This window comes from Enhydra lutris, unplaced genomic scaffold (genome assembly GCF_002288905.1).
Source record: "Enhydra lutris kenyoni isolate GAN:26980312 unplaced genomic scaffold, ASM228890v2 scaffoldscaffold20, whole genome shotgun sequence".
NCBI lineage: Eukaryota > Metazoa > Chordata > Mammalia > Carnivora > Mustelidae > Enhydra > Enhydra lutris.
The window spans coordinates 24,140,357-24,158,457 of NW_019154104.1; the positions used below are offsets into that span (position 1 = coordinate 24,140,357).

An 18,101-nucleotide genomic window follows, 5' to 3' on the forward strand; every position below is an offset into this window, starting at 1 on the left:
ACTAATTTGAAATTTATCACATTCCTGAATATAATCAAATAAGAATTTATGTCCACAATAAGAATTATATTATATATACATGTTTATAGCAGCTTTATTTGTAATAACCCAAACTGGAACATTCCAAATGTCTACCTATAGGTGAAGGGAAAAATAAATGTGGTATGTCCATACAGTGAAATACTGTTTAGCAAGAAAAAGGAACGTAGTGCTGATACATGCAATATGACATCATGGATACATCTCACAATCAGTATGTTAAGGGAAATAACCCTGATGCAAAAGAGTATACACCGTAATATAAAATACAAACTATAGTGACAAAAAGCAGATCCAGGATTGCCTTTGTCAGAGGTGGATTTTAGTATTCAGATATAATGGGACTGATGATTGGTTTTGTCCTCTGCCCATGATTTTTCTCTTTTGTCAGAATGGGAGGTCAATGATGAAGGGGAGCCACGTAGGGGGAGGGCTAAGCAAGAACACTAGAAGCACCTTCTATCTTCTCAACGAAGAGATGGAGATGATTGGTCCCCAGTATTTCTTTAAGCCTAGGCTTCTTAAAACAGGCCAGTGGAAAGGGCACAAACAAATGAGAAGTTTCCTTGAATTGCTGTTGCTGTCCTGGCCCACCGTGGAACTCAGGATTATCTTCATTAGTATTTCACTGAAGCAGACCAGCCATCAGACGACGCTGAATCATGGCCAGCACCTGGGTCAATTTGTATCGTGCAGCCAGACCCCAAATTCCGGGTTGGCTGTCGGGGCAAGCTTGCTTGTTTCATTCATCTTGTTATCCTTCACCCTATATTTTGGGCACCTCTCCTCTGACGTCACGGGAGCGCTAGGTTGTAATTGCTAGTATCTTGGCTGAAAAAAACGGACTTCTACACAAATCATAGGATCAGGCTGTCCCAAGATTTTTGTTATGTAGGGTTTTTAGTAGAAAGGATAGTGACCTAGAATTCTGCCCTAGCTGGGGTGGAGTTTACATTTAAAATCAAGAAAGATATTCCCATAGATACACTAGCACAGGCGGTGAAAAACCCACATCTACTTCTTGAAAAAGTCACTCAGCTATAATCCAGTTTGTTTAGAAGAACTGATAGAGAGTATTTGCATCTTAGTGGGGGTCTGCCATGATGCCTTATTCCCACTTAACTTTTATAATGTGACGGACGGGCAAAGAAAACATATATATACATCCTAAAGAAGAAATACAAGTGTCTAATAAGTAGATTCAACCTCTTTGTTCAAACTCATTGGTTGAAGAGAGATGTATTTATTTAATGAATATATATTGAGCATCTACCGTAAGCACTGGATTACATATGGGGGATGTAATAATGAAAAAGATACAGTCCTGTCTCCAGGTGCTTGGAATTTGATAACAGATGTAGTCAAGTAGGCAGACAGTTATTGAATAGTATGTGATATTTACAAAAACAATAGTGAAATGCTACTTTGCCAATGAAATTGGAAAAGTTAATGATAATCTTCCATATTAGCAAAGGCACAGGGAACATCTTCATGTCCTACTGGGAAAGCATAAACTTAGAGTCCATTTGAGTTCTACGATATAGGGAAAATTTTTGCTTATCTTTTACCTATATTATTGGATTTTGAGAGATGAGTCTAAGGAACTAGTTTATAATAAAATTGATGAATAATCAAAGTGTACACTTTGATAATATTTACTGTATGTTCTAAGCACTTCACGTGTATGAACTTAATATCCTCAAAAATACCTCTTGGGTGGGTAGTATCGTTCCATTTATACAGATGGTGGGGAAGCTGAAGCCCAAAGATGATGTTATATAATATAAACAGGAAAGAAGTCTGAAAGACCATACATTATCAGAAACTTTCAAAAGTTTCTCTAAGTAGAGCGTTACAGGTTATTTTATCTTATTTTTATACTTCCTATATTTAAAAAATTTTGATAATAAACGTATAAAAGTGCTGTTTTAATATACAGTGCAGTAGTTTTTCATGGCTTTAACCTAGTTGGAGATGAGAAGTCCCCATTTGTGTTGGTAGGTTGAAATTGAAATGGCCCTAGGAACCACTAATGAAATACAGATTTGATTTATTCTCTTTGCCTTTTCAACATTAAGAAATCATTGAACAATGTTAAAGACCTCTTGCTTCTGATTATCTTTAACATCCAGATAATTAAGCTGGGATTGCATCAGTGTACTACTTTGGGGAAGAAAAGGAAAGTCTGTTGAAAGATTGAATGGAGATAAGTTTTGACTGTAAATAGTGATGAAATCTTTATCTTAAACTCTTATTTTTCATTCTTAATAAATTCAAGGTTTTCAATGGTAAACAAATAGTTCTGAGGAAGATTTGTATGAAATAAATTTTTATGACCTTTGGGTCATAACATATTCTCTCCTGTTTTACTCCTTTACCTACCCTACTTCCTATGTTTGATGAATGTTTGTGAACTACTGGTATTGCTAACCTCTACACCTGTGATCTAGATTCATTTCCTTTTTTTTCTTTCTCTTAATTTTATGCTAAAGAAATGGGTATTGTTATTTCCTTGGCAATTTACTCAAAATCTCACATGAGTATTTTATATACGAAGAGTAAGTACTATTTAGAAAAAAAATTTTATTGAGGTATAATTGACATATGACATTATGTTAGTTTCATGTGTACAACATAATGATTTGATATTTGTATACATTATAAATAATTAGCATAGTAAGTCTAGTTACCACTTGTCACCTTACATAGTTACAGAATATTTTTTTCTTATGATGAAGACTTTTAAGATTTATTCTTTTAGCAACGTTCAGATATGCAGTAGAATATTGCTAACTACAGTCACTATGCTGCACATTCCATTCCCATGACTTATGTATTTAATAACTGGAGGTTTGCAACTTCTGACCCCCTTCCCCTCTTTCATAGATTAATTTCTTAAAGACAGTTTTTGGCTTTCTGATCACTCAAGTCCTTCGAGCTGTGCCGCAATATGGTAGCCACTAGCCATGTTTGGCTATTTAAATAAAGTAAAAATGCAATTAAAATTTCAGTTCCTCAGTTATACTGACCTTATTTTAACTGCTCAGTAGCCACATGTGGCTGCTGGACAGATTGTAGACATTTCTATCATAGCAACACCTTCTGCCTGACCGTGCTATCTTGGAGTCTTTGTGTTCTGCCCTGAATTTTTTAAGGTTTTCTGCAGCTCTGGTTGACTTTCTTGTATGCTATCAGATTATAATTCATACCATCTTCTGTGATGTGTCTAAGAAAGCTGGCCACATTCTATGCCTCCACTTTATCAGTGTGTTTCATTGTAATAACATCTCGTGGTGAATAAGCAGAAACATAAAGTCTTGAATAAGAACCATTTGTGATTATATTATAAATGTTGTGTATGTCCTGAAAGCGTGTTTATTGTGTTTCATTCTTTTAGAGGGAATATTTAGTATCATATATCATTCTTCTATATAGAAATTAGTTCCTGTAACGTTATGTTTTAGGTGAAAGAAAAAACAATTTATCCTTCGAAATCTGGAGAAAAAGATTTTGTTAAGGTTTCTATAATCACTACTGTTAAATTTTTCTGACTAGTCCAGATTGTTGGCTTGTTGCTTAAAATGGAAAACTACTTTAAAATTTACAAAGTCTAGTATAAACTTCTAGTCATTAGGATCTCCGTAGGTAATAATATTATCCTGGTAGAACTAGAATTGATTTAAGTAATTATACAATTACTATGAATGTTTCTTGTGTTTATATCACTCTTTCCAACCAGATTGCAAGCTTCTGTAGAACAAGAACCACATCCTTGTGATTTTTCCTGTTTTCTGCAGCATCTGGCCCCATGACTTGTTCTTCATAAGTTCTTGCTATAATTTATTGAATTGAGCTATTTCCTTCCGTTGCTTATTGTGCAGGACAGAACTTACAAAGAGCGTGGTGCTTCCTGAACTGATAGAGCTCTCTAGGGATGAGAGCAGCAGCGTACGTCTCGCAGCTTTTGAAACTTTGGTTAATCTGCTTGATGTATTTGATGCAGGTACGTCTTCACGTGCACACCTGTTTGCTTCTGAAAGCAGTGTTTTTCCTTGTTTTGTATCACTGATAGGGAGGAAAGGAAGATAAAGGACAGAATCTCTAACATTAGGTTTCGTGATGAACATTAAGCCTTCCTAAGAATTTGGCTTGGTAATTAGCCTCTGACTTGCTCAACTAACTGACCGTAGGAAAGATGCTGACCAGAACAGTGTCTAAATTAGTTTCCCTTCCTTAATGTTCTAATATTAAAAATCTCTTGGCCATAGGAAGAGAAATTTGGGATGAGGTATTTGGGTGGGAATGTGTAAGGAGGTGTTTCTTAGTATTGTGTCAAATCACAGAGACGGCTGCTCTGTGAGTATATGACTAGACCTTCGGCTAATGCTGGACATTAATTTGTCAGTAAACATTAACCATGCTGATATGGTGAAATTTGGAGGAGTAAATATCAAGTACTTTGGTGCAAAACTCTATTGTGTAATTATAGGATTACGTTTACTTGGATTAAGAGCATTTTACTGAACTAGGAGAGCCTGTTAAAGATTTTTGCAGCGTGGACGGTAATTACATATGATTGCTACAGAATAATCATTTAGGCTATCTGATGGGCCAGAGGGGGAAAAACTATAATACATGAAAAGAGGTGAATGAATGAATCTCCTTGTCCTAATTATGGGGTACCCCTGGGCATTCAGTCTGGGAATCCTGGCATCCTCTCTGCTCTCTTCCCCTCACTGCCCGCACTTGGTTGTCACAGATCTGGGTCTGACCTGTGTTCTCAGCTTTCCCTGCCATTCCTTCCTGCTCCCAGTACACGATGCTCCCAATACCACTCATCATCACCTTGGCTTCTTTGCTGGTCTGAGCTTCTCAAGTTCAGAGACCATGTATTACTTCTTTTTCTGTTTACTTAATATAATGCTTTTATTCTATATGAAATACAGTAAGTGTTTGTCTGATGAGTGTTGTTTAGTTAAAACAGTAGTTGTACTGAACTGTGGTGAGAGTCACAGGAATAATAATACTAATAAGCCTCTTGCTGCATTTTACTTAGTCCTCTCAGACCCTTAATAAAGTAGTGGTGCATTTCTGAAAGTTTAAGAGAACTATGGGAAATTCAGAGTATTTAGAATTAAGACGTAAATATTGCTAATATATCAGAAATTTATAGCCAGCAGACTTATTTAAAAATATTCACTAACTTTTGAGGTGCCTGGATGGCTTAGTCAGTTGGGTGTCCAATTCCTGATTTCAGCTCAGATCTTGATTGCAGGGTTGTGAGTTTAAGCCCTGCACTGGGCTCCATGCTGGGTGGGGAGCCTACTTTAAAAAAAAAAATTGACTAGCTTCTTAAGGAAGTGTCTTCTAAGAAGTAAAAGTGAAGAAATTCAGTAAACAGGCATACAGAAAGTCTGCGCTTCTCCACCTGGCATTGAAGTTTTTGATGATCTTAACTCTCCTCTCTCTGCTTCTATGCCCCACACCCCCCACCACTGCTGGCAGAAATCTTCTGTTACTATGGGGCTAACAGTAATTTTTCTTTCTGGGATCTGTGTGTATGTATTAATTTCTACATGTGCAGTGTGGGTGACTTGATCTAAAGTATGTTTTGTTTTGTTTTCCAGATGACAGAAGTCAAACTATACTTCCCCTAGTGAAATCATTTTGTGAAAAATCTTTCAAAGCAGATGAATCAATTCTTATTTCCTTGTCTTTCCATTTAGGAAAACTATGCCATGGACTATATGGTATGATATATCTTAAGAATTTCAAGATTGTAGATAATTTTTTCCTTTTTCTTTTATATCAGCCTACTAAGCTTAAGCTCTCCAGTTGTAAAACCCCCTTTCAGTGTGTTAAATCTTAAGAGACCTAAATTTTTGATAGCTTAATTTAGAACACATTAAAAATGACTTCTCCCCCAATAGAACCTATTTGAAAGAACAGTGACAGAATGAAGTAGGCATGGCCCTTTAAATTTTTGAAATTAAAAAAAAAGTTTTTTTTGAGTATGTATCAGTTGGCATATGATAATAGAAGTTCATTTATATTAACTATTGGTACATAGTAAGTATACCCTTATTAACTATTTGCTGGATAATTAATATATCATGTGAGTGTTTCAGCTTAGAATCAGCATAATACATCTTGGCATTTTGAATATTACTCAACATAATACAACTTGGCATTTTGAACATTACTCAGTTCTTAGCTAACTATAATAATGTAAGCATAAATTAAGTTATAACCATCTGGCATAGTAAAACATTTTTGAAAATGTATATTGTAGACTTTTAATAGGCTGTTGAAAATAAGTACTTCAGTATATGATGAGTTCCTGGCTCCCTAACATAGTTTATGAATATGGAACCAGTCCATTGATCAAAAATATTTTGAGTTTACTTTGTCATCTTTTAGACCTGAGTTTTTAAGCACCTTTTCTGCAGAAATGTATATGTGTCTTTTCTGCAGACAGCTTTAGAATATTTACAATAAACAGCAGTAATGACCCTGATGTATTACTATAATAGTGACTTGTTAGAGGTCTGTGGTATGTTATATGCGGCAGAAATTAATGCAGTTGTAATTCCTGCATTGTGTAGGTCATGCTATCAAAATCAAAATTAAAATACTGTTAAAATTAACATCAGGTGAAAAAATGTGTTGGGTTTCTTCATAATAGGTACTCTTTCCTCACTGATGCCTTTATTTATGATCTTTAGCCATTTACTTGACTATTTGGTTCCAATTATGTATATATTGTACTTTGCTTTTCTCTCTTTATTTTTGTTTTCAATTAAAATGTTAAACAAAGGTTTTACATTTATTTTAGGAATTTTTACTCCAGATCAACACTTGAGATTTTTGGAGTTTTATAAGAAACTCTGTACATTGGGTTTGCAACAAGAAAATGGACACAATGAAAATCAGATTCCACCCCAAATCCTAGAGCAGGAGAAGAAGTATATTTCAGTCCGGAAGAACTGTGCTTATAACTTTCCGGTAATAAACTATGTATTTGTATGGAATAAACATTTTGATTATAACTTTAAAATAAATGAGTAGATAGCATTAAAGAATATGGGCATATATGACACCTACTGCTTAACCTTATGTCTGGTATATACAGTAGGTTCTATGTAATATTGCTGTAATTTATATTTACCTTTATATATAAACTAGAACTGTATGCATGCATTTGGATCTCCCAAATATGATCTCTATCTAAATTATTATTCAGAGGGCATTATTTCACTATAAATGATTGTAATACTAGGTATTGATGCATGTTTTTCTCTCCTTCCCACTCATCTTCTCCCTTCCACCTTCACCAGGCCATGATTGTTTTTGTTGATCCTAAAAACTTCCACATGGAACTCTATTCTACATTCTTCTGCCTTTGTCATGACCCTGAAGTACCAGTCAGATACACTATTGCTATTTGCTTTTATGAAGTAAGTCTGATTAAGTAATACGACTTCACGTTTGTTGTTAATTCCACTTATGTATGCTAGATGATTTTTTGATACTGTGTACACTTCTATTTATAAAAATTTATTACAAGATATAGACTCCATATGTCTTTCATATTGTGATTCTTAATGTTATTTTAAAATTCCCATAATTCTCTTAGTATGTTTGTAGAATTCATTTACATAAGCACATTATAATCATTTATCATTTATTAACCCATTCATATACTATATGCTTACTTTAAGCCAGACATTGTGGTGTGAATACGGGTATTGCAACTTTGGAAATAAAATCAGTGTTTATATGCTTTATAGTATTTATATTTAACTTTGCGTCTAAACTCAAGAACTTGAGAATAAATGGAAAATAGAGAGACAGATTATTTAAATTTTTTTAAAGATCTTATTTATTTATTTGAGAGATAGAGTGCGAGAGAGCATGAGCGGGAGAAGGGGCAGAGGGAGAGGGAGAAGCAGACTCCCCGCTGAGCCGGGGGCTCAATCCCAGGACCCTAGAATCATGACTTGAACCAAAGGCAAATGCTTAACCAACTGAGCCATCCAGGCACCCTAAATTTATTGTTTCTACTGCAAATGGATCATGTGTCATGAACATAGCTGTTAGGTTCGGCTATTACAACAACTCTCTGTAATGTAAGAGCAAAAATGAATTTAAACTTTGATGATGAATGTCATTAACTGTTCTATGCTTGAGGTTGAAATTTGACTTCGTGTCTTAGATGATCCCAGTAAGCACATGTATGCTATAGTTGTAGTAAAGATGTATGAACTATAACTTAGGAACTTCAAAACAGAAATACCTCTTTATAATTGGCATAATAAAATATTTCCTTTCTTTATAAGAGGCACCTAAATATTCTTAGTCTCAATGAGAAGATTTCAGTCCCTTCCTTGTACTGTGTTCCTACAGCAAGCAGAGCATCGTTAATTAGCTAAAAGTACCTGAGGCGTCTATAGTCTCACTATTATTTTGCTTAATAATAAATAACTCTTGGCTGCTGGCTGATAGTCTTTGCTTCTTTTGAATAACAGTTTTTCTGGTCACTGTGCACAATCTAGGAAATATTTCCTTTAAATGGAATAATTAATTAAAATAATTCCAGTGTTACAGAATTAAGTTATCTTTGAAAATATAGCGATAGAAACAGACTTTCAGAGGAGGGGAAAGAACAGAGTGCTTTGGCTGGCCTAGTTCACTCAAACCATCAGTCCCCACTATGTGTTAAGTGGGCACACAGATTGGTTACTGTGCGTGCTTGTACTTGTTAGATGAGTGGTGTCTAGAGATGGTTTCGTGAGTTTAGTATCTGAGAAAGCAGTATTTATATATTAGAGGTTTTACTGATGTTTATTTTTATCTCATCCCTTTAATAATTTCATTTTTTTGCGTTTTATAGTAGATGTAATATGTTAACACCCTATAAATAAACATCTTGAAATGTGTCCATAAAAATACTTCACTGGCAGAAGTTTGGATCATTGATCTAGCTCTTTGTTGGATAGCTAATTGCCATGTTCTCTTAGTTGTACCTTGTAGGTAGATTGTTGCTGTTACTCCATAAAAAGCTTGTTAGTCTAGGTTTATCCTTTTGAGTAGTGAGAGTCCACTGGTGGATTTACGGTTTTTTCACAGTGTTATTGTTAAATTCTGGTAGTTATTTTACCATGTCCTAACTTCATTCTTGTTTTTCAGAAATACATTATTTTGAAAGTATTTTGAACAAGTCAGAAACAACACTGTAGAGCAAAATTTTTAAAAACATTTTCTTTATCCAGGAACCTTTCCCCCCACCAAATAAAATCTTACCCAGAAGCCCAATATGTAAACACAAACAAACAAACAAAACACCAAACCCAAAAAAGAAAAGGAAAAAAAAAAAAAAGATGAAGTAGAAACTGGTAAATTTACCACTGGGGGTTCTGAGTTTGCCTGGAGGAAGAAAAACAAATTTGTTCACAGGGAAGCTAGATTAGACCCTTCCAACTCCTCCGGTGCTGATTAAAGTCTTTGATGGGAAATATCTTCAGTGTCTTTCTTGCTTCAGAGTCCCCTCTGTCCCTGTGTCACACCGACCTTCTGCAGTGCTTGCCTTCTTCAGGAGGCACTGAACCAGGATGAAAGCTCATATGCCCACGATGTTCTGTCAGACCCTCTTGGCTGCTATTAAGACTTTAAAATATGAGCTAGAGGTGTCCATGGACTTACTGCTTGTGCTATGAAAATTATGACTCTGATGAATCCATCCTGTACTTTCTACACCCTGGTGGGCACTGGCTTTCCCACCCTGTGTCTCCACACTCCAGAGTGTTATAAAGCAGGTTAAAAAAGCTGGTTTTCTATGCAATTAATTTTTCTAGAAATTTAATTTTTACATTTATATTGTAACCTAGTTTTGTTTTAGAAGAAGTATCTAAAAGGGGTGCGTTTTGTAAAATTATTATTATATCCTTTAGATGTCTAATAGTTTTAAATCTGAGAGACTTTATTGCTCCATTTCAGGTATCTAAACTTCTAAATTCTGGAGTATATTTAATTCATAAAGAACTAATAACATTATTACAAGATGAATCACTGGAGGTAATATCTTCTTACTATTTGGTTTTTACTTCATTTATGTTAATTTTATGTTAATTATTATAATTATCATAATTATGTTAATCTGAATATTATTAATGCCCGTTCCCCCCCAAACTTCTTCAGAATTGCATGAATTCATTCAACTGACTAGCCCCAAAAGCGTCAAGACAAGGTGCCATTGTATCATAGACTGGAAGTTGAGATATTTAAAAAAAAAATACTAGGTTTTAAAATAGTGTATATTTGTTTATTAAGAAAAATTTAGGACATATCAGAAAGTAGACAGACAAAAGTTCCAGTCACTGTTTCTGTTTTGTTATATTTTTAAGTTTTTCTTTTATTTTTTTGCTATGAAAATGTTTGTATTTTACATAATTGCAGTCCTGTTTTATATCACATTTTGTATCTTTTTTTCTGTCAGTATTATTTGGGGAGTGTACTTGGGGAAACTGAAATTCTTTGTTTTGATGATGCATTTAGTGTATCCTATTCACCCAAATGACTACTAGCTTGCCAAAGCTCAACTCATCAATATTTGCACATTGCTGAGGGTGTTACCTGACTTAAATTGCTTTGTAAAAGTTGAGAGGTAGTTTTCAGCATATTGGTTGTATAGATGTAGCTGCCTTAGATCTAGATCAAGGGGCAGATACACTAATCTCTTTTCAAAAAGGTAGTTTTGATCGGGGCAGTTGACCATATTTCTAAAACGTTCCAGCAAGAAGATGGCAATGTAGGAAAATAGAAAGTCCCTAAATTTTGTTTGGTAAATAATGCTATTTCTGCACAGAAATGGACATATGAGGCTAATACAAGATTAGAAAAACAGTAGTTACCATAACAGTAATCGATGTCTCTATTAAAAGGTACTAGATGCTCTTATAGATCATCTTCCAGAAATCCTTGAACTTATGTCTGCTGGTGGAGAAAGCAGTGTTCAAGAAAACAAGGTAAATCCCATGTATCAGAGAAGTTGCTGAATGTTTTAAGTATGATCTTTCTCTACAGAGTTGTTGTGGGGAATCAATGAGATAATGTGTGGAAAATATTTAAAGTAGTGCTTGCCCCGTAATAGCAGGTGCTTATTAGTAAATATCTGTGGAAGCTTCAACAGCTTGAATTTCCCCCATGAGTGAGAATCCCCCATGATTCTTATTTATTGTCCTTGGAGTTTACATTCATATTTTCAGTTTTTATTAGTATTAATTATTATTCCAAGCATAGCATCTGGTGATGACAGAACAGTAGGAATGTAGAAAGCCAAAATTTTCCAACAGTGAAATAGAACACATTGTACTTAGGTTAGAAGGATTGAGTCTCATTCTCTATTTCAAAATTTTGTTTTCAGTAAGCATAAATTTTACTTATGGATTTTTTGAAATGTATTTGATTTTGCCAGATAATTATCTCCCTGTAGTAGCTAAGATCCTCTTAGGTTCTGAAGTGAGTGAGAATATTCCTCTCCCCAGTGTATTATAAGACTGGGTAGTTTGACTGAATGCTGCAATTGATTTGTTATCATCAGTCTTCTGATGTGCTTTTTTTCAGTTATCATCTCTGCCTGACTTGATCCCAGCCCTCACAGCCGCTGAGCAGCGAGCGGCAGCCTCCTTGAAATGGAGAACTCATGAGAAGCTACTCCAGAAATATGCCTGTCTGCCACACATCATATCAAGTGATCAGATTTATTATCGTTTCTTACAAAGAATGTTCACAATCATGATGACAAATGTGAGTGCAGTACATTTTATCTAATTCTTCTTTTTTTTTAAAGATTTTATTTACGTATTTGACAGAGAGAGATCACAAGTAGGCAGAGAGGCAGGCACAGAGAGAGGAGGAAGCAGGTTCCCTGCTGAGCAGAGAGCCCGATGCGGGGCTCAATCCCAGGACCCTGGGATCACGACCTGAGCCGAAGGCAGAGGCTTAACCCACTGAGCCACCCAGGCGCCCGCCTTTCATCTAATTCTTTTGAACTCACACTTGATTTTGGAATTACCAGATTCTTCCCATTCTCAGAATAGTACAACAAACTCTGTTGATTCCATTTGGTCCTAGAAGAATGTTTTATTCCCAGGTCCCCAAGGGGGAGACTCAGATTTCCCTCTGCTTCTTCACTAATGCTTATGTTTGAACATTGCCTACACAGCTGGATTGAAGAATGAACAGGAGGTACCTTTACTTAGCTTTTTCCATATGTTGCCAAGGAGAGTGTGAATAGACTCACTTCAGACTTGATATAGTTCTCAAAAGGCAGGTTGGCAGGAGTCTGATCTCGATTGCGGAGTCCCTTGTGCTCTCACATCCACATTTTATGTGTCCTGGCTTCAGAGCCTACCTACCTCAGCTATGCCATGTTGCCGAGACATCCTGTAAGTCCCTAAATCTTAGTGAAGTTGCTTTTTCTTTTAAAGGATCTCTAAAAAGTGGCTGTGTAACAGTTAAAGCTTACATTAAAAACATGATAGCCTACTGTGGATATCCCTAAAATTAGAGTCAAAAGCGGGGGTGGGGGGGGGGGAAGGAAAAGGTTTGTACTCAAATCCTCCAGAGAGTAAGTTGTCTACCTTTGACACAACAATTTCAGAGGTTTATTTAGCTCACAGTTCACTGTGCATTTAATATGTCTTCCTACCAATTCTGAGGTATGAAAAAGTTCTATATACCATGTGTATTTTAGAAACTGTTGAAAAAGTGCTTTATATTCTCATTGTTCTCAATGAAAGGGAGATAATGAATTCGAATAGTCATTTCAGGAAACCAAACTCAGGTTTAGCTTCAAAGATTAAAAGAAAAACAAAATAACATTATTGGTGTCATTTATAACATAAGTAAAAAAATATAAGGATACATTTCATGAACTAACACTTCTACAGGTTAATTTCATTCATCAAAGCATAGCCTAGAGCCTGAAGGTCACATTATAGCTGTAACAGTCTTAAGAAATGATTTTGACATCAATGACTCCTTATCAGAGGACAGTCTGTGAGTGTGCCACATAGGAAAGTTCACGTAAAATTGCACAGAATTGATGAATTATTTTATTCAGAAATAATCTGAGTGCCTGCTCTGTGTCAGGCACTATTTCAGGAGTTAGGGATATAGGAGCGGATTAAGACAGACGGACTCCTGCTCTTAAGGGAGCTTGTGTTCTAAAGGGTGGTAACAGGATACATAGTCCCACAGGAGGAGTGAATATATTCACAGATGCCAGTAGGTGCTGGGACATTTGATCTTAATTGTTTATCTCAGCCTAATGATTTAGTAGGCAGGCTGTGTTTACAAAGCTAGGAACACATAGTTATTCTGTATTTTTAATTTCACTTCTCAAGAAAGAGAAATGATTTATCACAAAAATGTGAACAAAGTACCTGTAAGCCTAAGAGATTTGTTTTACTGTTTTCTTTTACAAGGCAGTAATTCCCCAGTTAAAAGGAGATACATGATTATTATAGCACATTTCCCATGATCAAAGGGATACATTATTCTGCTTCAATATCCTCTGGAGAAAAGATTTATATTTTTAATTCCATACCTAATGATAATAATACCCATTCATTCATTCAGCAAAATTTATTGAGTGCTTACTATGTGCCAAGCAGTGTATTCTGGGTACCAGGATACAACAGTGAACAAAGAGACAGAGGACGTCTTATCACGCAGCCTGAGATGCTATTGGGAGACCGGCTGTCGTCAAGCAACATACGTACATAATATGTCAGGGTTGAAAAGTACAGTGAGGAACAGCAAAGCTGGGTAGAGGGTGAGGAGCGTGACAGATGGGAGTGGGGTGCTGTTGTGGAGACAGGTGTCAGGGAAAAGCCCTCTCTGATCAAGTATGCTTCATGCAGAGGCTTGAACAAAGTAAAGGAGTTACCATGTGGATGAAGGACAAGGGCAAAGGGAGTAATGTGGTTGTGTGAGGCGCCAGGAAGCTGGGGTGGCGAGTGGCGGGGAGTAGGGTGCCTGGGCGGCACACTTTGAAGACCGGGATGTGGGGTCTAGTTTGTGGTCTCTGAAACAAGGAGAATCTTTGGAAAGTTTTGAGGAATGACATTAACTTCTTTTTTCTGCATTTGTTGTGAAAAAAATTTAAAGATACAGATAGGCAGAGAAAAGACTATGATGAACCCTCCTGTAGAACCCGGCTAGACGGAACAATTGTTAACATTTTGCCGTATTTGTGTTTCTATTTCATTGCACTGAGGAATTTTAAATTACAGATATCATTATATTTTATCTCTAAACATTTCAATGTTCATCTCTAAGATAGGACATCCGCCTGTATAATCACAATAGAATCATTGCATTTTACAAAATGGATGGTTATTCTTCAGTGTAAGTTCACATCCATGGAGATGACATTGTTCCCGACCATATTTTATATGTTCCTATATTCCATATAGGATCCAGTTAGGATCTTTACATTGCCTTTGGCTGTTACAACTCTTAATTGTCTTTTAATTCAGGACAGACTCCCTTTTCTCCCTTTCCCCACTTTTTCACGACCTTGAATTGTGGAAGAGACTTCGTCATCCTGTAGAATATTCCCGTTCTGTATCTGTCACATTGCTGCCTCATGGGGTTAGCTTGTTCACCTAGTCTCAGTATTTCCTGTCAACGGAAAATTAGATCTAAGGGCTTGCTGAGTTTTAGGTTTAAACATTTTTGCCAAGCGTACTTCATAAATGCTCTTTGTATTTTATCTCGCGTCATCTCGCATCATCTTGGGAACAGAGGACACGTGTTCCTCTGTAAGTGAGCTTGGAGTGCTTGTCCAGGTGGTGACAGCTCTCTTATCCCACGGCAGAATTATGACTTCTCCCTTGCAAGGGGCACTGTCATTGCGAGCTGACCCTTGGAACCCTTTGGACACCAGTTTCTCATCAACCTCACACCCATTAGGGTTGGCATCCGCTGATGACCCTTCCTGAATCCGTTTTCATTAGAACTTGCAGAAGAGTGATTTTTAAAAATTCTATCCCTTCTACATTTTTCATGCATTCTTCTATGAAGAGATGCTTTGCTTCATCCATGTGGGTAATTTGATGATGCTGAAATCTATTTCCTCATGTGATCCTTAGTTTTTTCCTCCAATGATCAATTTTCAGAGCTGGGAGTTGGTGCAGGAGCCACTTGCAGTGGAGATCGCTGAGTTTTCTTTTGGTTTTGTTCTCTCTTTCAGGCTCATTCTCTAACATTAAATATGGTTTTAATCAACTGTAGTCGTTCTTAGTGTGCTCCAGTCTTCACAACTTACTCAGGCTGCCCCTTAGGTGTTTTTGATACATTTATCTTTGATTTCTGGCCCAAAAGATAACTTATGTTATACTGTGAGGTACAAAATATACATATTTTCTTATGACTAAAGTATTTATGCATTCAAAATTCCACTAGTATACACAGAATGAAAGAAAAGAGTGACCTGTTTTTATTTAATTCATTTACCTAAAATTCACTTTTTAAAATTCTAGTGATGCTTCTGTTTATGTACATTTCTTAAACTTTCTGTTCTAATTCATAATGAATATTCTCCTTTTACATTTAACACATTAAAAACACCACACAATAGTGTATAAAACACGAGAGGAGGTAGCAGGCATCACACTCCCAGCAATGTAAAGTTTTATTTTACTCGAATTCCAAGGATCCCCATTATAATACCTGCATCTTCAAGAATTAAATATTACAGTATTTCTATGTAAGCCAAGATGGTGAACGTGAATTTTATACTGGACATAGTATATCTGCTTGAGAGATTTTTCTCTAATACATAATTTGAACCCAAACCCAGTAAAGATAGATGATTGAGTTCACTTAAATATCAGTTGTACCCAGTGGTGTGACAGAAATTCAAAAGACAAAGGAATACAGAACACTAGTAAGAGTTACTGACATGGTGTCCTTTGGATTCTAAGCTTTATCTGTGGGATAGACCAGGGATCTCAGTGAATGACACTGAGGCTGAAGAGATAGAAGCCAGAAGGACTGAAAAGTACAGCTGGTCACGGGATCTCTAGATTTCTGTTTTGGTGATGTATCTGACACAGGGCATGTTCTTGCAAATATTCATTGAGTAAATAGTCATTTACTCAATGACTATTTACTCAATGAATATTTGCAAGAACATGCAATACCTAACACAAGGCTGGGGAAAAGCTAAGAGAATGGCTGGGGAGATGTATTTGGGGAGAATGTCTTGTAAGCTGAAGTAGCAGAGAAAGAAAGTCAAATATAAATCAGATCTGGATGACTTGGAAATGACCGTGCCAAACTGCATTAACTTCGTAATGTGATACTTTAGCTGATTTGCCTGAGTGATATTAACGTGAAATTATGAAGAAACTTTCCACAGTGATTTGAGAGGCAGACATCCCTGCTCTTGCTTTTAGCCAAAACTGAAAATTGATTTGTGAAGCAAAATTATGCTGTTTGATTGGTTTAATTGTCTTTCTTACCTATTTCTTCAAGAATGTCTTACCTGTCCAAAAGGCAGCTTCACGGACTCTATGCGTTTTTCTACGTTATAATCGTAAACAAGAACAGAGACATGAGGTCATTCAAAAATTAATTGAACGTAAGTAATCATTGCCTCTCATTTTGAAAAACAGAAAGTAAACTGGCCTTAGTTAGCTCTGTCTGGCTTTATCATTTTGCCATGAATAGTTAGGCTGATATTGGTAAATACCCAGAGTGTGTTTGTGTTTGAGTTTTGTAGGTTAGTTTTTTTTGGTTTTAGAAATCTGTATGACAGGATCAGTCTATGATGAATAAAGTAATAATTAGTCTGGGCCTACTTTAGTGAGTTTCTACACTTGATAAGTTAAAATAATTAATTAAATAATTATTTAAAATATTATTAAAATAATATCAAAATATTTAGTTTAATTAAAATTATTCAAATTTATTAAATAATTATTAATTATTAAAAATAATTAAAATAATTATGTTGAGAGTCTAGTTTCTACGCTGATAAATAGCATTTGGAACTAAAATATGCGTAGAATATCCATGAATGTAGTAATTTATTTTATGTTTTTATTTTAAATATTAACAGAATGAAGGGGTTTTTGGTTTGTTTCCTTGAGCAGAGTTGATAGTACCTATAAATATGTATCTGGTAAGCTTAAGTGGTTCATAATGTCTTCAAAGATTAAGTCAATTAACAAATGCAAATTTATTTTAATTTACTAAGGGCTAAAATCAAGATATAAACCTCTAGTTGAACTGTTAATTCTAGAAATAGTGGCACACACATATATATCCTTTTTAATTACTGTATACTTGCTTTGACATAATGTCTTAATGCTTTTCTTAAACTCTGTTATCCAGCATAGGTGAGTAAATGGGATTTTCTGGTTACTGAAGTTTACCTTTTTAAGTATGGATCACCACTTTTCAAAAAATTAGAGTATATAAAATTCCATTTAAGAAAAATTATGCTCAGTATACTTTTTTTTTTTTAACATTTTGTATTTATTTATTTGATAGAGATCACAAGTAGGCAGAGAGGCAGGCAGAGAGAGAGAGGGGGGAAGCAGGCTCCCCGCTGAGCAGAGAGCCTGAGGCGGGACTTGATCCCAGGACCCTGAGATCATGACCTGAGCTGAAGGCAGAGGCTTAACCCACTGAGCCACCCAGGCGCCCCGATGCTCAGTATACTTTAATCTTTCTCTTTTTTTACTCTGTTTTAATTTAATTTTCATTTCTCAGTGGTAGGACCTCACAATTAGAATCAGTTTTATTTTGTAAGGACATTCTGTTTGGTTTTAAATCTTAAGAATTTTGCTTTTGAACATTGTGTGATAAGAGAGAAAATGATCCTTTACATGTTAACCTGAATTATTGTCAGTAATACAGTGTTTACATACGACTTTAACCACTTCATAGGATTCTTATGGAAATGAGACAAAGAAAGCAGTTGATTTGATTAATCAAATATAACTTCAAAGTTTGAAATTACACAAACTTGCATTTGAATTACAATC

General features: G+C 35.6%; 1 protein-coding gene across 1 annotated transcript in view; it reads left to right on the top strand.

Moving 5' to 3' along the window:
* LOC111148645 (protein phosphatase 4 regulatory subunit 4) overlaps positions 1 to 18,101 on the top strand; it is a 100,556-nt gene that overhangs the window by 60,507 nt on the left and 21,948 nt on the right. The window contains exons 8-15 of the mRNA XM_022505396.1: positions 3,921 to 4,042; positions 5,667 to 5,789; positions 6,875 to 7,044; positions 7,377 to 7,496; positions 10,036 to 10,113; positions 10,980 to 11,063; positions 11,662 to 11,844; positions 16,585 to 16,690. Coding sequence (XP_022361104.1) covers positions 3,921 to 4,042; positions 5,667 to 5,789; positions 6,875 to 7,044; positions 7,377 to 7,496; positions 10,036 to 10,113; positions 10,980 to 11,063; positions 11,662 to 11,844; positions 16,585 to 16,690 — 986 coding nt within the window. The remainder of the gene's footprint in view (positions 1 to 3,920; positions 4,043 to 5,666; positions 5,790 to 6,874; positions 7,045 to 7,376; positions 7,497 to 10,035; positions 10,114 to 10,979; positions 11,064 to 11,661; positions 11,845 to 16,584; positions 16,691 to 18,101) is intronic.